Raw genomic sequence first — 21,510 nt, 5'->3', positions numbered from 1 at the left:
TTATTGAACACATAAAAAAAATATACAAGGACACACAACAGCATGTAGAAAACGACATTATATATAAAGTTATCTCATGTACAGTATGTATTTGCCATATGTGTATTTATTATGCATTTATTACAGTTATTGACAGTAACAATCTTTCATGTTGGAATAATGTTTGTTATCATCAGCAGAATCATGGGGAAGGAAAAATAACACAATAAATGTGAAACATAAGCTAATTAATTTACTTTTACATAATGTTAAATAAGCCAATAGCAATGCTTTACAACACTTCTGTCCATAGCACCAATTTGCTAGTCACACGTATATGTCCGTCCCACTTCGATCCGAAATAATGTCCAGCTCCACTGCTTTAAAACATGACACATGAAAATGCACTTTTTCATTAGCTTGTGTGTGCGGACAGTGGGCGTCTTTATAATAAGCATATAAATACAGCATATGTCAGAAAAACCCGATAGAAGCCTGCAGCTATTCCCCCAAACACAGAAATAAAACCGGGACACATTTATCTTGCAACAGTTTTGGGGCCCTCTCCCCCAGACTGGGCTCACACTGGGGGTGTCAGGGGTCGGCTGGTGGGCAGTGGTCCTCCTTCGCAGGGGTACCGAGGTTTTTCCAGGACCTCCGTCACCACCGGTAAGGGCTGCTTGTCCCACTCTCCCTGGAGAGACACATATATTTACGATGGTTTTGACGTGTGATGTGTTGCTTGGTCCTAAATATTTCAAATAATGACAAAAATAAGCACCGTCCTTGATATTTTCGACGGCTGATTTTATTGAGGCAATTGCGCAGCTGTCGGCGGGCAGTATATCCATCATTGGGCATCTTGAAAAAACACACTCAAGGACACACTTGTGTGGCGTCGAGTGTGTTTTTTATGGGACAACAAAGGCAGCTTCCTCCCCTTTTTTTCACCAGCACCTCTTCCTACATACGTTATTACGTCCAAGGTGATTAATTCCGGTCCAGTGGTTCTCCAGTAAGTCAGTACATTTATGAGTCACTTACACAGATGATAGAATACAACCTTGTTTACGTTGTGCCGTGTTATTTATGGTAATGACTCACTCTGTGTGTTTTTCTGATCATAATGTCTCTGCAGATTTTATGCTCATGCAGCGACAGCGAAAGCAGTCGTGCATCATTAGCCCCCCCGGTGTTGCATTAGATACCTGTTGTACGTGTGTGTGCTTCTGCGTGTTCATAGCTACATTTAGATATCGACATTAGCTGAGAAATCTCAAATCGTTGTGTTGTTCTTTGCGCCTCTCCAGCTCAGCCTCTCTTTATTTGAGTAGGTGGCTGCCTGCTGTTGTTGATTTCCCTGTTGACCCTCACTAGTTTTAGCATCGTACCTTTCTCGTTGTCCTTTCCACCTTTTATATATTATACGTCTCTCAGTATCCCCTCGCAAAAAGTGCCAAACTGTGAATGCTGCATTTTGTCGAGAAAACAAAGACTCGAAGCTGGACGGCTGCATCACTTTAAATTTATTTCAAGCATGATGGATTCCCCCCCCCCAAATATCTTGAAAATGGTTGTGTATACAAAATGCCTTTCAGCAGCGACCCCCTCGCTGTCAGTTTATTTAAAGGCCGCCCACATGGTTGAGCTTAAAGGCCCTGGAAACATTTTCTCTCCAAACTGACTCCGCTCCCACATTAATGCAAAGTTTTTCTGCCAAAACCAGACGGGTATTGGATTCTTCACATGACAGATCTCTTGTCCTGTTTCCCTTGTCTGTGCCTGGTCATTTGGAAAAAGTCTCATCATTCTGTGCAGCGTTCAGGATTTAGCAATATCTTATCAAAATGTGAGGATGGCTGCTGGAAGGTTTGTGTGTTGCCAGGCCACTGTGAAGATAGTTGACAATGCCCCCCCTACCCCACAAACACATTACACATTTAGTAAGTTCCAGAGAAATCCGTATGTGTTTACTCCATCTTTTCAGGGGCTGTGATAAAAACAATAAGTGAAAATGAGTCCTCACAACATACTCATCAGGGTATATAATGATGATATGATATTTATGTATATGAGCACCTGTGTTTTGCCTGATCTTTTACATACTTATTTCCAAACCTAAATCATGTAACATTATGTTTTCTAGTTCCGTCTCGATGGATCAAGCCAAACACTTCCTCATCTAAGACAGAAGTACACGAACCTGTGTGTGTATGTGAGTGTGTTATGTCTGCTCAGCCTTGTCTGACACTCTTGTCCAACAGATGTCCACTCTTGAACTGGTTTAATTGGGGGCTTGACAGTCCATTGAAGTGTGTGTGAGTGTGTGTATGTGTGGAAGGGGGGGGTGGGACTTACAGGAAAGAGGCGTGCGGTCGACTGGTTGCAGTGCATCGAGATGGGGGCCGTGCTGTAAAGGGAGTCGAGCACTTCTCCAGTGAAGGCATCCCACTGTAGCTGAGAATACTGCTCCGTCACACTAACCTCGCCGCACACACACCCATCATTCCCCTGGAACCTGCAGGGAGGATGGGATGGCGTGAGCAGAGGGAGGTTGAAGGAAAGTCGATAGAAGAGGGAGGCAGAGGGAGATTGAGAAAAAGGAAGGAGAGATTGAAAGAAAGCAGTAAGAACAGTCTCACTTTAAATAAAGCATCTGGCTCTCAAGATTAAAAGAAGTAATCACCACTCGGGTCCCTGGGAGTGAAGGATGCAGAGGGGGAGGGATGAATGCTGAAAACAAAAATTGCTTAGTCACAGGGGAGATGGGGAGGAAGATGGGGAAGGAACCGGAGGGAAGGATGGACGAGGTGGCTAAGCAAAGGATGTCAGGGAGAGAGGGAGATTAGGTTTTTGGATGTGTGTGCTACCTGTTAATGAAATTAAAGTATTTCTGCAGGTATCCTGGGTCAACGTGGGTTTTGCAGAGCTCCAGCTGAGTCCGAGGGTAGTAGTGGATGTAGTTGACGCACATTTCATCCATGATGCTGAAACCGCCCTGAGGAGACATGCGAAGGGAAGGTGAAGATGAGGAGGGGGGGGCAGATGAGAAGGGAAGGAAATATGGTGAAGATGCAGACGGAGGGAGGAGGATGAAGGAGACGATTCAGGGTTATTCTGTTGTGCTCAGCGCTTCAAGGTGATCTTAAACATTATGAAAATAGTGCTGTGTAATGATGGTGTGCCGCTCACCACTGTGGGCCCGCTCCTGTCTTCTGTGTTGTAAGTACACTTTGTTATGAGCACGTCGCCCTGCAGGACCGAGCACAAACACACACACACACACACACACACACACACACACACACACACACACACACACACACACACACACACACACTCACACACTCACACACACACCAGCAGTTCACCATATTGTGAGATCCGACAAAGAAGGCTGCAGATAAATTGAGGTTACTGACAGAGGATTCATTATTTCCAGAGAGCCAGTGGCCAGTTCACTGCTGTTCCACAGAATGTTGCTCTGTGAAGCTCAGCTGCTGCGTTTTTTTATTTTTTTATCTGGTCCGTCCGTGGGGAGTTTTTTTCTATATCGCAGCACTGATTTTACAGTCTGTCCCTATTTCAACTCAATTTAAGCACCTCACACAGCAGCAAGGTGTTCTAATGCAATACTTTAAATGCAAAGGGAAAAAATACATCACCACCATTCAGGGGAGCTCGGCGGAGGTTATTGCAGAAAAGTTACATTTTTTTATTATTGTCTGAAAGTAAAATCTGCACAGAAGAAAAATAAAACAGCTGCTGCCTCTTGTTACTTTCAAAGCAGGCAAAGTCATCAGCTTTATACTTACGGGTAAAACCTTTGTCATCTTCCTTAGAACTCGGATTGTCTGTAAGAAAGAACACAGATGTAACACATTAAAAGGAAAATATAGAAACAATTTTTTATATATAAATACTTAAAACGTTGATACATCATCTCCATTTTCTCATTAATCTTGAAAATATTGTGGTTTTGTTCATGTGCTCTGTTCCACATCTGATCCCTCACAACTAAACCCGAGGCCGCAATCTGTGAACTACTGACAGGGATTTGTCGTTAAAGTTTTTCAATAGTCAAAATGGACTTCCTTGTTAGCGCTAGATATATTTATGCTATGCATTTCCCCACGTAGCATTTTAACTGTGTGTGTATTTGGACATTTTGCTTTTAACACATTTATTTCCTACACAGTGAGATGAAACACCGGTTGCTTTTGATGCTTTCCTTGGGTGCAGCTTTCATTAGCTGTGTGTGTGCGTGTCTGTGTGTGTGTATGTGTGTGCGCGTGTGTGTGTAAAGGCCTATTAGCTTTGCTGAAAATGGTTTATGCTCTAATGATACCACACAGGTTCACTCACATTAGTCCGACATCAACGGCAGCTGGAGATTTTATCAGGCGGTCGAGCAGATGTCCTTCTCCTCTTTCACTCTATCTCACACTCTCTCTCTCTGTAAGTGTGTGTGTGTGTGTGTGTACCTGCCTTAGGATGTTGTGCATAAACAAAACACAACAGATGTCAACTGCTGTTTCTTAACAATGTTAATAGTTGTTTGGATGTTGTGTAGATGGACAGGGAGGGTTCACGCTTTGTGAATGAACCTGTGATATAATTCTGTGCTGAAGCATAAACTCATGACTCTATGTCTGTATTCGCTTCACTATAGAAGACCTCAAACTTTCTTAATCCTGCCAGGAGGCCTTTGTTTCCATATGTGTTTTCTTATCGTCAACACTTGTATAAAGGTCATATGCAAGAGTTAGTTTCTTATCTCTCATGTTTTCTGACCACAGAGACCAAATTGAGTATTTTAGCCAAAAGGAGAAAGAATGATGCAAATGTGAATGTTGGCAAAGGTGAAATATTCTTCCATTCTTCCTGTTTTCACTCCTCTCCGTTGGTTGGTTGGTTTGTTTGTAAGCAGGATTACGCACAAACTTGGTGGACGGATGATTTCTTATCAGCAGTAATTCATGGATCTTGAGGGAAAACAAATCGGGCATATTTCGGGGACCGGTATCTATGAGTGTGTGTAATTTGGTGCAGCTTTCAGTTTGTACCACTCTAGTTTATTCTGAGTCAATATCGTGCACCGTCCATACTCACCAAAGCACCGTGCATGTGTACCACTGCACCGCTGAGAGGACACGTTTTAAACACGTTCGTTCATTAGAACCTACAGTGCCCTGCTGTTTGAGGGAATAATTAATTCTATTTATAGACTGATATTATACGTTTTTTTATCGGCCAATTTTAATTATCACATTCACAGGAACCAATGGGCAGACATTGTTGGTTCAGGTGTTTCGAGGGTGTTTCTTGATGATAAGAAAACACGGCATTGTTTCGTTTTTGTGTAGCTCCACTTCTTTACTGCTAAAAACTACAATAACAGTGCCTTTGCTCAAGTCATGAATAATATAAAAACACCTCGTCTATAACAAAAACACCACCGACCTTCAATAATTTGCTCGTAATATTCAGCGTGTTCTAGTTATAGAAGCCACAGGAAGGAAATCGATGCAGCAGTTCATTTCAGGCGCTGTTCATCTCCTCTCTAATATAAGATGCTTTACACAAAAGTAGATCTGTGCACCGAGCTCCTCTGGGTGAGCTGAGCTGTGCTGCTGCTCACCTGGTAGTGTGTACTGAAGTGCTGGTCTTCCTGCACCACCTCCAGCTCTTTGCCTCCCCTCACCAAGACCGTCCGCACCCCACGCCCCGCCAGGTGGGTGTGCAGCTGGGACGCAAATATATAGATTCCTCCTGAAGGCAAAGCCTGAACAGACAAACAGAGAAAACAGTCTTTTTTCCTCTGCCAAGCTCCAACCAAGACGTTTGTGCTCCAGAGACACAAAACTTCAAATACGAGGCACCGCAGCTGAAATGTTTATGCGACATTTGAACCATAAACGATGCGATGAGATTATGTATACGTACTGCCTGGGTGCACTTGGAGGTGCAGTACCCGCTGAGGTAGAAGGAGTGCTGTTTGGGTGGGATAGCCATGATCGGAGTATAAACCAGACCAAGCTCCATGATCCCTGCGTCAAACCGCCTCAGGCTGGGGGTGTAATGCAACCGTATCCCTGATGAGTCACGACGGCCTGCGTGCACATTATCATGGAATATTAAAATGCAGTCTGTTTCTTAGTGGATCGTGTAAAAATATATGACAGAGTGAAACCAGGCGATGAATAAACGAAAATAAACATGCAAACTGGGGTGAATCGGTTTATCTCGGGGGCAAGTTTAGATTTTTTAAAGATAGAATGAAGAAACATTTCAGAAAGTGTGTAATATGTCTTCTCCATCTGCTGCTGGTCAGCCCACATGCATCTGGTATTTAATTTATGTAGAGAAATACAGCGAATACAGAATGTGTAATGTCTACACAGGCCAAAATATCACTGGAGTCTGTCAATATTCCTAAAGCATTAAGGGGTGAATTTGATCATGTTTTTTAAAACGTTATTGAGGTTGACATTTTTAAATTGAGAAGGAGCCCCGGTGACCTGGAGGTTAAATAAGCACCGTCCCAGTTGGAGTCAAGCTGGAGAACTTAGTTGAACGTCTTCTGTCATTTTCCTCATTTCATCTCTTGAACACATTATAAATGTCTCAGAAAACAAATTTCAATCGATCACAGAGCGATTTGCTGCTGCTATTCTTGGGGCTTGTTTTTCAGTGTCAATGATCTTTTGTTGCCTCGGCTCGGAGCCTCTTTGAAGACAAGCAGACACACAGAATCTTACCAGAAAAACAACAGAACTCTGAAACAAGAGAGATGTGCAGAGGATTGGAAGATGGTATGGAGGAGATGTGCATACTGTAAGGTCAGATCAGGACGAGACAAGTCTGTAGTGGATTTTTTCCACCCGACATCAAAAGGTATATCTGTAAAAATTTTAAATGAATCGCTCTGTTGAAGAGAAGCCCGGGGCTCCTCGGGTGAGAGACTCCTGCTGCTTCTGTATGTGTTAGTAAGAAAGAGTGAGCTGAAGACGGAGCGCATGTCTGTGTGTGTGTGTGTGTGTGTGTGTGTGTGTGTGTGTGTGTGTGTGTGTGTTTACACGTGTACTGTATGTACCAGATATAAGGAGAGGGTTGTGATAATGAACCTCCAGACGAAGAAACCTTGAGGATCCTGGTCCACCCATAGGCATCCCTGCATCAGGAGGGTAGTAAAAAGCCTGCAAGTGCACAGACACACACACACACACACACACACACACACACACACACACACACACACACACACACACACACACACACATATAAATTCAGGACACACACAATTCATTAATCCTCTCATTTATGCGGAGTTGCTTTGAAGTTGTAGCAAAGGCTGTTCAAATATCTTACAGATGATTCAGGGCCGTGGAGTGAAAACCTTTTTAGATTTCATATCCTCCTTCTGATGACGTGTGGCTTGTTGTTAGGAGACATGTTACATTTAAGAGAGGGGAAGCCACTTGTCGGGTTTGACAGAGGTTTGGATGTTCAGAAAATCTGCAGAAGAAAATGTGGATTTCTAACTGTTTTGGTCCACTTTTCTGTTGTGTGTATATTAGAAGCTGATTCGTGGAGATAAGCAGCAGGTGATGCTAAGTCTTGTATTAACTCAGGCAACGTTGTGGCCTCAGGAAACAACATAGGCCCAATGTTTTCATCCGTTGCCTGGACAGTAAGTTTGAATGATATCCATGTCGTGGTTTATAAGACTGAAAATGAGATTTCAAAGTGATTATGATTCAGCAAACTAATGTTTTAAATCACTTTATTCTCTACATCAACTATTTACATCAAATTAGTTTGAGACCATTTGGGAATCAATGTTCATCAATGATTTCTATGTCGTGAAAACTTTGTATTCTAGTATCTGCACCCACCCTGTGGGACATTGATTGAATTTGTGAGGTATGTTTTATTTTTCCTCGTCTTTCACTCCTTGGATTCAGATTTTTTTTTTCTGCTTATCAAAGCAAGAAAATCATTTTTGCGTCACCGCCGTCCCCCTGGGTGTCAAACCTCCCGCGCTGTTTATCGAGGAATCTTGATTTGATCCTGGTTCACCGCCTGTTTCTGAGAGAGGCCAATCTTAAGACTCTACTCATGATACCGTGTGTGATGGAAGAAAGAATTGATTTATTTAATCTCGCTTTAATATGAAATAGTGAAATCCTCAGAGACTCGCGTTCTCCTGCTCACACACACACACACACACACACACACACACACACACACACACACACACACACACACACACACACACACACACACACACACACACACACACACTCTGCTTTTCTTCTGGTGCCGGCATCTGTCTTTGCATTCTGTCAGCGTCCTTTATTATTGTTTCTCTCCTCCTTCAAACATCCTCAACTCTGCTCTCCCCTTCCTCCGTTGTTTCCACGCCGGCCACGTTTCCCCTCTGATGCGGTGCCGCGGAGAATAAAACAACACTATTAAGAGGTGATGAAAGAGGCCTGAATATTTCCCACCTAATCTTGTCTTCGCAGCTCACAGCTCACAGAAGGCATCTTTACTTGTTTGTGTTCGGCCGGCAGATAATCCAATCGGAGTGGGGCCCGGCTGGCTGTGATAGAAGCGGCGTGCCGAGCAGAGAAATATGGTGACAGGCTCGCCGTTCCCTGTCCTCTTTGCTTTATGCGACTAGCGGGCGGCCTGCTGCTCGCCTGGTCAGCCGGCTGGTCGGTGGCCCGGTGACTGGCTGTGATTTAAAGCCTGATGTGTGACTGACTGAATGGATGAACAGGTGCTCGTCTCCAGTCGGGAGCTCGTAACTGTCCGACCCTAAAAGACGACCTTGTACATTGTCTATCCGAGCAGCTCGTTACAACCCATTAGTGTCTGGTGGCTGAGGAAATTATGACAGGAGGAGAGGAGGAAGTCAGAGGACTTTTTTATACAGCTGTAGTTCAAAATGATAGTAACCTAACCATGGTAAAATAACTATGACCTTTCTCTAATCCACACCAAACAGGGAGCTTGTAACCATGTGTTCATTATTGTAACCAACAATGACAAAGGTCTGGTTCGCCTGTTGAGGCCTTAATTCCTGAAACACTCATATACTTAAATATTCTCCCTATACAGATACATGTATAATTAAAATAAAATACATGCTACTAATCTGGTCGATTATATTTAGCAATGTTTTCTCCCCTGTCCGTTTGTTTGTTTGTTTGTTTGTTGGTTGGTTGGTTGGTTGGTTTGTTACCTCCGCCAAGGTGGTTATGTTTTCAGCCCTGTCCGTTTGTTTGTTGGTTGCTTTGTATGTTTGTTTTCAATTACTCAAAGACATCGGATGTGCTCCGGGTCACGGAAGAACCCAGTACAAGATGTTTTTTTCAATATTTTCCCTGTTTGCAGCTTGATTTCATTTAAGGGGACTGTTGGGCCTTGGCGGAGATAAGCGCTGTACTGAGTGTCATTCTAGTTTGTTTGTTTGTTTGTCAGCAGGATTATGCAAAAACTGCTCAATGGATTTCCATGACACTTGATGGAAGAATGGGACGTGAGCCAACAAAGAATTCCATCAAGTTTAGCTTTTTTGTCTTTCTTTAACATTCTTGATATTAAGGGAACCGATTCAGATCCAAATAGAAATCTGGATCCTGCAAATTGAAATGTGGCTTCATTTTGGTGTTTTCAGCAGCTGTACAGTGACAAATGTGGCAAAAAGCCTGTAACAATCACTATGTGTAGCTGAGATAATGTGGATTGAGAATGGAATTAACAGTTTATATGTATATTTAATAGTTTTAGACATATGTCCAAATGAACATGGTTGATTTGGGGCCTTGGCAGAGGTTTGCGCTCTACTGTGTGTTTTATTCGATTTTGTCTCTGTGGACCTAGTGTTTGGTTGATCAACTATCTGGTCGGCAGAAAGAATGCGGCCACGATGACGCCTTTTGTTCATTGCAACCTCTGTACGTGCGTATCTGGATTCATTCATGTGTATGCGAGTGTCCATGCGAGGAAGTATTTGAGAATCTGCATGTGATTGTGCTTCCCACACGCAGACTGTCTCCAGGCTCTTAATAAACTTGTGCCACGTGTGGGATCAATGTTTCCTGCTCACACATCGTCGAGCAGATATTACTCTCGTAGGAGTTTTTGTTTATCTCTTATAATAGATTCGAGGACTGGACCAGAATCAAGCTTCATCCCAAGCCCCTCTCTTTCAATTAGACTCTCTGGTCTGCACACAGTAAACCTGCATGGCATTTGTGTGTTTGTCTGCGTGATAGTCTGAGTCCTCGTGAAGACAGTAGTATGAGAGGACGTGTGCGGGTGTCTGTCTGTTTCCCATCATACCTCAGCACCCATGGCCCATGCAGCCAGCACGTGGCGGCAGGAGTTGAGCTTGCCCGGCTTCATCTTGTCATCACAGTCGCCGCTGTACTCGGGAACATCGGGGACATCCGGGGAACATTCAAACACCTCCATGTGATGCACAATGGCCTCGTTACCTGGAGTTACCATTGACTCATACTGACAGAAACACACACACACACACAGGAAGAGAGAGAGAGACAAGTGAATAAGAGAAAGTCGTGTTGTTTTATGTGTTTTTACCACCACTCCTACAAGCTGAGGCAGTTACAGGCTTGTAAATAGAAATTAACAATCACTAATTGGTTATATAATTTATAACATGCTGATGTTTCATGCTGGATCTGTTCTGTAAATATACCACCTTAGCTCCTTGGTGAAAAACTACAGATGTGAGTTAACGTGTTAGAATTTGATCCATGTTCCTTCTGTGTAACCGTGACACTGCAGCTCATGTTTTTCTTTCCACCCAGCTGGGAAACACGGAGCAGTGAGAGCTGCCTGCGCTCCACCTCCATCTAAAACACCCGCTCTAAATATACTCCATGTTCATTATGACGTTCGCACCATGACAATGTGGTTCTTGGGCATGTTCTCCGGCAGCTTCTGGATGAAGCACCAGTAGGTGGTCTCTTGTTTTGGTATGAGGACATTTGGGGACAGGACATCCAGCGTCTGCAGGCCTGGGGGCAGGGTGGGGTCCAGGGTGTCGGGGCGCAGCATGAGCACCCTCTGAATCCCCGTGTGGATGCGGGACAGGTTCAGCTGCTCCAGTGAGGCGAGCGGTTTATCCAGGAAGCCATAGATGACGTGCACGGTTCCCTCCTGTCCAGAAACAATAAGGAGAGAGAGGACGTTTGATGGATACAAAGCAGGGACGTGCATTTCAAACTAATAGATTTTGTATTAACAGAGAGAACTTATTGTGTTGTCATAGCAATGAGCATCGGTTTTGTGTCTGCAACTTGGCGGTCTGACGCGGTGCCATGGAAACCATAATTATAATAACGGATGCTCCAGTGGAAATTGTGCTGATCATTCCGACTCTGTGAGTATGTCATGTCCGCACCTGAAACCATGAGCTCTGCACGCACAGGGGCCTCATCGCTTGTTTATACGCACCAAATACAGCAGATACAATAGACACGCACCTTCTCACTCACACATGGGAACCCGTAGAGTTTACATACGTTGTGTTGATCTTCAGACTGCACACAAACCAACACACTCTTTTCCTCCATCTTTACCTGACTGTCAAGCTCAGTCGGTTCAGGACTGACAGACCCGATTTCTCAACTTGAGGCCGTAGGGGTAATTTCCCAGACTGCATCCTGGGTTGTGTCATTCTGTTTTGGAGCAGTTTCCTGCTTTGTTTTGTGTCACGCACCTTTTTCCTTCCGATTCAGATCCACACCTCCTCGCCTCATGTGCGTCTGATGTGTTGCACCTGTGTCCTCTGCCTCTGTATTTACTCTCTGTGCTATCTCCCCTCGGTGCCAGTTCATCTCTGTTCCCTGCCACTGACATTGTATTTTTGTTCTTTTGTCTTTAACTTTTTCTCGTTTTTTGACCCTAGCCTCTGCCTATAGCTTTTTATGGATTTGTCTGACTGCTCTCTTGTGTGCTGGAGGTTTTCACTGTTGTTTTTGTCAACCTGGCTGCAGCTTGAGTCATGCTTTTGAATTCCAGGCATAGCATACAAACATAGCATGCATAGGACTTTTAAAGTGCTTTACATGTAAAATTAATAAAACAAATAAAGCAGAACATTAAGCAGAAAGATAGAAACAAAGAAACAAAACTACAGGAGTCTTATTGCAGTGAACTATCTGCTGCCTAATGTTTAAAAAAAGAAAGAGCTAATTCCTTCTGTTAGGATGTCCTGCACATCATCATCATTTTATAGGATTCTTCAGTCATCAAGTCCAGTGCCGTGTTTGCTCTACAGCAGTTTTACAGCTCAAATGAGAGGAGCAAACTTAACGTGAGAATAGAGGAGCAAAGTCACAGCTATATCAGACATACGTCTTTTAGTTGTCAGAATAACTTAGAGCCATTATTTGTTCACTCTTTGCTAAGTAAATATGTTTTTAAAAAGTGGATTTTGTTGAATAGAGAGAAACAGAGGCCAACCCAAATATTCCTGAGCAATGCACACTGCAGAACTTGAGTGAACAAGTCCAAGAAATCATCTATATTCAGTCATAGTCACAACATGTGTACACACACACACACACACACACACACACACACACACACACACACACACACACACACACACACACACACACACACACACACACACACACACACACACACACACACACACACAGACACACACCTCGATGAGGTAGTCTCTGGGATCACAGGTGCTGAACGGCCGTTTGAAGAGCAGGTAGAATCCGTCAGGTTTCTGTTTGGCTTCGAGCAGCTCGTAGTCCTGCTGGCTGTCCAAAGAAACGCGACCCTCGCTGTCGCTCCACGCATCCTACGGGAAAAGACACACATGCTATGAAAAAATCAAACATACACACAGGTCATGAGGTCGATATTAGACGGTGGTCAGTCCTGTCAGCTCGATTACACAGGTCAAATAAATGTGACCTGACCAAAGATATTGTTTGTTCATTTTAAAACAAGCAGATATTGACACTGTTGTGTGAAAGTGTGAAACCTTCCCAACCCGGTGCAGAAGATTCGTCTTCTCTGCCAGGAGGCTTTGCAACAGCTCAGCCCTTCTGCTTCTGTTCTGTTTTATCACATTCATATCTGTCCAGAATAGCACCTGAGATCTGTATTTCTGTCTCCCTCTCTTTCCCTCTTATGTAACTGTTCTGCACAAACTGCAAAGATTTTGAAGGTAACAATTTTGAAAATACATACAGACTGTATATATATATATATATAAAAAGAAAAAGATGTGGGCAGTATGTGTTATGCGTGTTACATGCCCATGTGGAGAATACATAAATTACAACCTCAGTAGATAGAACTGAGAGACAGTGACCATATTCATTTTTAAAATGGTACATTCTACAAGCTGTCCTTCTTGTAGGAGGGAATTACATACCAAAAGATTCTTGGTTTGTCTTATTTAAAATGCTAAGGGCCCATTAGCTTCAGATAAACTACAGAAGACCTTTTCACTCACCACCTGCACCGTGGACTCTCCCCTATACCCTGTCTCTTGAGTTCAGTTGGATTTTCACGATTAATATTTTGAGATACAGGTTAAAAAATGTGGAGTCATCCTCTGCAACCCGCACCAGCTTGTTATTTCTAGTCCAGGTCCTGAGCTGGAGTTTTTGTTTCAGCTGCAAGTCCTGCAGCGCGTCACCTCCTGAGAAATGATCAGCATGTCTCGTGTTTTACTGTGGAATCTATTGGTTCTCTCTATAAATACTTGATAGTGATGTAAATGTGTCACTCTAATAAGAGAAAGGAAGAAAACATATACTATATTTATATTTCTGGTTAAATCCTATGACACATAATGCAAGAATTCAAGTCGTCGGAGAATTCAGTTGGTGTTCCACAGAGCATATCTAAAACGTTCCTGGCTTTGTGTGTGTGTGTGTGTGTGTGTGTGTGTGTGTGTGTGTGTGTGTGTGTGTGTGTGTGTGTGTGTGTGTGTGTGTGTGTGTGTGTGTGTGTGTGTTGTGTTAATCTAATTTTACCTTTGATTGTTATAGGTGACTATTAAAATGGTAATACTTAAAAATATGCTGAAAAGCTTCAAAATAAAACTAAATTTCTAAAAAAATTGAATTTAGTGGAGGAATTACTGTACTTGATTAGAGATTTAAATATAGTTGCCTTGTTAACATGTTGTCTCTATGGGAAGTGTTTCATTCACAATGTTATACTATTGGGTATTTAGCTGCATGTATTAAAATACTGTGAAGGCCTATATGTGCACAGAGAGCAGGAGCAGTGACGGCACACATTCTATATAAATATTATACAAGGTCTCTTTACCTGCATTGAATTTGTATTCACTGAGCTTTCTGCTTCTCCTTCATTTCCACATTATCCTATCGCAACACTCAAACAATGGGTAGAAATGCAAATGAAAAACAAGGTAAATTGGATTTTTGTTTTAAGATAAAGGTTTCTTCCAGAAAAAAATTATCAGCAATTTTCAGGAAAATGTATTTGGATTTATTCTGAAAGGCCGCGGCCTGTATCTGGCATTTTTACTCATCTTAATCAGCACAGGATACAATTTTGATATGCTAATGTGTGCTAATGATTCCCAGATGAACTTCAGCTATTTGTGCAGTCTGACTGATTTTCAATTAGCAGGGCCCGATAACATCCTTTAGCGACTACGTATGTGATCACGAAGCGAGCCGCTCGCCGGCTCCTCGGGCAAAGACACCAATCTCACGCCTCGGGGACCACAGACAGACGAGGAACGGCGAGAAAAGAGAATCCTCTGCTGCTTAAAGCCTCTCATGTAATCCCTGCTCATTTATGAATTTCACAAATGAACAAAGAGAGAAGTTTAGAGATTGTAAGAAGTCTTTTTTACACTCTCGGTTTAGAAACTTGACATTGAGGTGAATCTTGCGTCAGTCAGACTCACAGACCTACAGACAAAAGGCTTGCTTACCCCAAAGAAGCTCTTGGTCCCAGAGTCCCACAGCACCACCAGGTCGGCGTTGGTCAGCTCCCCGCGGTCGGACATCCCCAGCACCACGCCATACCTGAGCTCCGCAACCTTCAGCGCCATGAACACCTCCTGTGTGGCGTAGCTGATGTTCCAGGACAGCTGGAGCTCCCCGCGCGGGTCAAGGGGCACATGGAAGGGCATGGGCAGAGGTGGCAGAGGGGTAGAGGAGCTCGGTTTGAGGTCGGACACGTTAACGGCGTTGGTGGGAGCCTGGTAAGAAGCCACCAAGATGACCATGAGGGCAGCCAGGGCGGTGAAGTACATGACGGTGATGTCCTGGAGGCGAAGGTTCCTGCTGAGGATTCTCATTCCCCCAATGACGGAGCTCAATCTGCTTCAATGAGCATGTGGTGAACAAAACAACTTTCCAGAATGTACTTGTGGTTAAATCCAAAGTTGTGAGGAAAAGAACGCTGTAGTTCTGTATCTGCTCTGCGAACTCACTGGTTCTAACCTTGTCAGCTCCTCTCTCCTTTTTCAGCCACAGCAGACTCAGTATCTTCTCCCGTAGTGATCAAGTGAGGTTTACTCTTTTCTTCTCATGTTTTCTATCCTCTCAGGCCGTCATTTTCTGTTAGTTTCTTCAACTTTCCAGTCTTTGTCTGTGTCCAAGCCGCTCCTTGCAGTTATTGTCTCTTTCTTCTGACCAACTGCTTTGTCTCTCGTCCTGTCTCATCCCTTCAACTGTTTTTTTAAGAGACCCCTCCCTTCTGACTTGTCTGTTTTTATCCTGCCTAATTGCATTACATTTGTTGAGGGAAATTGGATTGTATTCTTTAAGCCCTGGGGTCAACCATGATTCTGCACATCTGCCAGCCCATAATTGATCCAAGCTCAAACATGGACATTATCACGATCAGTTTCAACTAACGTTATCGCTCTCTCTGTCTTTGTCTTTTTGTGCTTTGGCGAACATGTATCACTCATTTCCATTTTTCCCCAAAAATATATTCCAAGCACCATTCTTCCTCTTTTGTCTTTTTGATTCAAAGTGGATTTAGGGGGCAGCGAGCACTTGCAGGGCTGTAAACAAGGCATTAATGTATTAGACCATTTCCTTAAGCCAGCGCCTCAGGCAGCGAAGGACCTAATCAAACTGTCAATTATTGCTTTCAAAAGCAAGAAGGACACATTCAGGTTGGTTTCAAAGGTTAGAACAGCCCCTGTGGAGAAAAAAAACCTGTGTGCTTAAGTCTGTGTGTTTGTTTTTGGTGAAAAATAGGTTTGTTACATCGGACAAATGGATTAGGAAGAGATTATTAAAGAGAAATCAAATATTGTTCTTTAGAATCTCCCCCACAGATGAGCCTTAATCAAAGTCGGGTGAGAATGCAGAGGGAATGACAAGAAGACATGGTTTTGTTCCCAGGCCAGATCAATAGTTATAGTTTGTTTTTGATTTGCTCCGAAAGTATTAAAGGAACAAGTCAAGTGGGAAACATTGGGAAATGTGTTCCAGTTTTGGAAAATTCACTTGGTGGACACAGAGCAGAATGTGAGTGTGCATAGGTGAATGTCTAAAAAAATGGTAAAATTGTGCTGCACTTAACCTTTCACTAAGTCTTAATGCTGTTAGAGTTAGAAGAACCCCTGCACACTTAAACAATGTTATTTTTAAACTATGATGACGTTCTGCTAGGTGAACCCTCTGTTTCCACTCATTATGCTAAGCTAAGTTAAGTTTCTCTGAAATAACCTTATTTTTACAGGACAGGAAAAAGAGTCTTAAGGAGACGACCAAAACAGGTCGGCCATCATGATATATTTCTATTTGTTATTATGTTAGTATGTGATTTAACCACATGTGCTTACTGCTGGCTGAACTAATTGCCCCCTGGGGTTAAAAATAAAGATACCTTGAAACTCCAATCAGGCGACCTGATCAAAAACCCCTCTTGAACCTTCCCTCCACCTGTTGTTAACCTTTAATTACATTTCTGGTTCATGAATATTTGCTACATTAACAGTTGTTAAACATATTTAAGCACTTGCATCCTGTTTTTGCTGCTTCTGTCACTCGTGTCCTCACAGGTCAGAGCCGACCTTTTTGACCGAGTGAATGTGCTTAGAAACACACAAACAGACCAGGTTATTAATCACGTCTGTTTATTCAGCGTTTTCAGGACAATGTCACACAACCAGAGAACAACATCATCTTGCCTTGACAGCAATTTCCAAACGGACACGACATGTAGTTGAGTTTGATTCCAAAACACAACATTTTCCTCTTGTACAAACAAATGTGTCCCTGTACAGTCGATCTGATCATAGCGAGGTACATTTGTATTCCTCTGAAAACTATTGTAACAGGGCGCTTAACATAAAACAGGAAAATATTGAATAGAGAGATAAAAAACGAAAACAAAGTAAAGCCATCATGACATAAAAATTGAAGATCAGAATCGCCAAGTAAGTTAACAACATAAAGGAAATAAGCTCTGGTGTTTCGGTGCAAAAATAATAAAAGAGATAGAGAGAAACGTAAGAAAGATAAGGCAAGTTCTGCCACCGTGTAGGTTTAATTTCAGCTGATCATATCTGCAGGTGATTTCAGCGATTCTTCTTCTTCTTCTTCTTCTTCTCTGCCTGAATGAGGTGCTAATCCGCTGGAGAGTCTTTGGTTGGACTGAAAACCTGCAGCTGCCAAATCCCCCACCCCCACCCCTCAGTGAATTAAGTCACAAGACATCAAGTATAAACACGTACAAAAATCATTCCTGGATCAGCAGGTGCACATGGGATTTGAGAAGATAATGAAAGAGAGGTAGTCATGGGAACATTAGAATTTTAAAAAAATGAACACTCCTGAAAATCAACTTCACACTGAGCTGCAAGTGTAGTCCACAAACCTGTGAGAGGGGTTCCACACACATCTCTGTCTGATCACGTCCATCTTCCAGTTTACAGGAAATTCAACCTCATTTCGTACGTCGCTTCTGCACATTCACATCCGATTCTACAGGGACGATTCAATAAATGTCCACTTTCTGTGAATTCATCTTTAAATGAGCCGTATGGTCATGGAGTGCAAACTCTGTGTTCTGCACATGACGTCAAACCACTGAATCCTTTTTTCCGGAAGAAGCTCAGAGAGAAATGTTTGTATTGGAGCCGAAAACAGAAAGAGAGCAGAGCAGAAAGACATAGACTGGTATCATGTTGGTTAATGTAATAAAGGCTGTTTGTCCCTGAGGCAAACAGAGATCTATGTGTCCTTCTAATGTCTCTGGCATTCATGTCTTCTCTCTCTCTCTCTCTCTCTCTCTCTCTCTCTCTCTCTCTCTCTCTCTCTCTCTCTCTCTGCGAGTCTCTGTATCTGTGCAATAGTTGTTTGTTTTTATCATTTACACCATCACTTCTCTACCTCTTCACCACGTCTGTCTCCCCTCCCTCTCTCGCTCTATTACTGCTGATCAGCCGCTCTCTCTCGCTGTCGTCCTGCATTCTCGTTTCTCTTACATACACACTTATCTTTCTGCTGCTGCCGCTGCTGCTGATGTGTCAGCAAACACAAATGAGACGAAACACCATAAAGTCAGCAGTGATCTGGAGGGAGGGAGAGGGGGGGGGGGATGGGTGGGAGGAATGGATTCAGGGAGAAAATGATGGGCCCTTGTGTAATCATGTCTGTGGGTGTATTTATGCAAAAAAAAAGGAAAAGCCCTGGGGTATATGTGACATTATCCTGAAGAACAATCCAGATATTCTCCCCAAAACCTTCCCATCATGCTTTGCTTTCTGTTTGGGACAAACATGGACACACAGAACCTCAGATGCCGTTTATGCTCCAAAACTATCCATAAGTTCACTTCATATATACTGTGGTTTGTTATTTAGCTGTGTTGTGTGAGTTTATGGTTTGTATTGCATTTAGGTTTTGGTTGTATTTTGTATTATCTGTATGTATGTATGTGTAAATGCAAAAATAATTACAGACACTGCATTACAGATACATAATGTAAGTATAGTTAAGGTCATTTTAGGAATAGAATCTATATTCTTTGCATTTATTGCCAGGTTTACCATATTCTGTATATTGCCACCTTATCTACTTTAAAGTGGAACAAAATACCATCACAGTAATTCCTTCCAATAAAAACAGAAACTTAAGCCTTAGTTGACAACTTTCTGCTAAAGTCTCAAACGAGTTTCACAAATAAAATGGCTGCATTAACCTGATCGGAGGCCAAAGGTCGTGACCCCAATTGAAGCGTGAACCCCCACCACTATCTGCAAGAGAAAGAAAGAAAGAGGAAGAGACTGACCAGCTTTCCTGCGGAAAATAACCTGACCCCTACTAGTTTGCAGGAATTTGATTATATACAAGTAAAGATGTTTCAAAGAGTAGTGAACTGACACATGCATGTTTCATTGCTTGTTTAATCTCACTTGAAGGTCAAAGGTGCAAATTCCTTACAAGTTTGCAAATATGACATGCAGTGAATCTGGGAGGTTTTGGGGGGGGGGGGCTGCTTGTTTTGTAATCCAGCTTTTACAAAAAAAATGAATTTAAAACTGAGTTGCAGTAAATTAAACGAAAAGCTGTTGATATGATCGTGTTCACAATAAAATCTTAATTTAAATTCTGGACATAATTGTATTTTGAGCAAAAAAGGGCAAAAGCTGTGAATATGAGTTGAGCCACTGTGGTATATCACACACACACACACACACACACACACACACACACACACACACACACACACACACAAGAGAGAGAGAGGGGGGGGATGGATAAAAACTCACCTCCACACCACCCATCCAACCATCTCATTCTCTCCTAGTATAAATATTTCAACACCACACACTCTCAAAGTGCTCTAATCTCCACTTCTGTGACTTTGAATAATGAATGCAATAAAAACACTGCTTCTCTTAGCGTTGCCTCAAACTGCCCTCGTTCTGATCTGAATGGGAGAGGTGAGCAGTTGTAGGGGGGGGACTGTATAATTCAAGGAGACGATGATTGAAGAATTTGGGGAGAGGAGAGAGAGATGGAGAGAAGGGGGGTGAGTAAAACAAGTGGGAGAACAGTTCGGAGGCTGACATGACGAGAATACTGTGACTTAAAGAGAAGCGCCAGCAGCATATCGCAGGGGCAGAGTAACAAGTGGGTAACAATCGTCTGAATATGGTGATAGAGTGATGGAGGAGGAGTGAAATGACACGAGAGAGATGCAAAGAGAGAAGAATGATCCTTTCACTTGAATCCGTACGTTGCCCAAATTGAATTTAATGAAGGTTTTGTTCCAGACACTGAGCCACTCCGTCTGCCCACCTTGGCTAAATCTCACACAGAGAGGACAGGTGTGATTTTTCAAATTATCTTTATAGAGCTGGCTGTCACATATTCATGTAGTTTGAGTGATTAACTGCAGGGACTTAAGTTTAATGAATCCACTCTGAATTCTGCAGCGGCGTCTGGTTTCCGGCAGGGACGGGAGGACACAGTGAAGGTTGACTTTCAGGTTTGGGCCACAGGAGGCTGCAGTGTGACGGTGGCTGGTAATACACTCGCAGGGTTTATCTGAGGACACGGGCACACACACACACACACACACACACACACACACACACACACACACATGCACATGCACATGCACATGCACACACAATTGATGTTAGATTAAGAAGTAATCAGAGAAAGAATAGTCACCATGTAACACCTATTCATTTGAGTTTAATATTTATAATGACCTTCTCCATTGTGTAACTAAAACTGACAACTTTAATATTTTCAATGTTATTAATGCATAAAAACAGCTGAAGGTTTATGATAGACGACATATACTGTGCATACAGAAGTCACACACACACAGAACCTTCATATATCGACAGTTTACAATTTATTCCCAAATTGTTATGTAGAGGTTATACATCTAATAACCAAAAGAAACTCAAAAGTGCTTTTCTGTAATCAGCATTTTTTCTAATGACACACACGCACACACACACCTAGCCCTAACCCTAAACTTTACCATGACCACTTAATACCTTACCTTAACCTTAACCTAACCACAGTTCTTATCTTACCCCTAACCTTAACCATTGTTACAACTTGCCTAACCCTAACCCCTTAACATAAACCTGACCTTAACCTAGCCTTAACCTTTACCTTTACCTTTACCTTTACCTTTACCTTTACCTAAACCTCACCTTAACCTGAACCTTAACCTTAACCTTAACCTTAACCTTAACCTTAACCTTGGTGATACACATTCACAAACAAACACACACACACACACACACACACACACACACACACACACACACACACACACACACACACTGCAGACATATGATGATGACTTGACATGTTTTGTGCAGTTTTTATGTCTGTGTAATTTGTAACCACTCCATTGTGTTTATGTCCCTTCAATGCGCACATGTCACAGATTACTACACCAAAATCTAAAGGGACCTCATCCAGCTTCTCTTTATCTCCCTCTCTCTCTCTCTCTTCTCTCCCTCTCTCTCTCGCT

The 21,510-nt window shown here is 42.7% G+C and overlaps 1 protein-coding gene across 1 annotated transcript; it reads right to left on the bottom strand.

Annotated features, from left to right (window-relative positions):
• Nucleotides 1-88: 88 nt before the first annotated feature.
• dbh (dopamine beta-hydroxylase (dopamine beta-monooxygenase)) lies at nt 89-15,680 on the bottom strand. Its single transcript, XM_035185013.2, has 12 exons — nt 14,969-15,680; nt 12,695-12,841; nt 10,921-11,178; nt 10,336-10,512; nt 7,076-7,178; nt 5,926-6,092; nt 5,621-5,764; nt 3,795-3,833; nt 3,172-3,231; nt 2,850-2,977; nt 2,338-2,497; nt 89-673 (listed from the first exon to the last, which is right to left on the bottom strand). The coding sequence occupies exons 1-12, from the start codon at nt 15,335-15,337 to the stop codon at nt 560-562; spliced, it is 1,866 nt and encodes a 621-aa protein (XP_035040904.2). The 5' UTR covers nt 15,338-15,680; the 3' UTR covers nt 89-559.
• Between the last annotated feature and the right edge of the window lie 5,830 nt (nt 15,681-21,510).

The sequence above is a fragment of the Hippoglossus stenolepis genome, chromosome 18, assembly GCF_022539355.2.
Source record: "Hippoglossus stenolepis isolate QCI-W04-F060 chromosome 18, HSTE1.2, whole genome shotgun sequence".
Taxonomy (NCBI): domain Eukaryota; kingdom Metazoa; phylum Chordata; class Actinopteri; order Pleuronectiformes; family Pleuronectidae; genus Hippoglossus; species Hippoglossus stenolepis.
Note: the sequence above shows the minus strand (reverse complement) of the source record. Positions and strands in the feature narration are given on the sequence as shown.

What these genes read in the sequence shown, in the direction of transcription:
- dbh (XM_035185013.2), bottom strand. Translation starts at nt 15,337, where the DNA reads ATGAGAATCCTCAGCAGGAACCTTCGCCTCCAGGACATCACCGTCATG. An exon ending in AGATGACAAAGGTTTTACCC is followed by an intron (nt 3,232 to 3,794) that starts GTAAGTATAAAG and finishes TCGGTCCTGCAG; the next exon opens with GGCGACGTGCTCATAACAAA. An exon ending in TACTTTAATTTCATTAACAG is followed by an intron (nt 2,498 to 2,849) that starts GTAGCACACACA and finishes TCCTCCCTGCAG; the next exon opens with GTTCCAGGGGAATGATGGGT.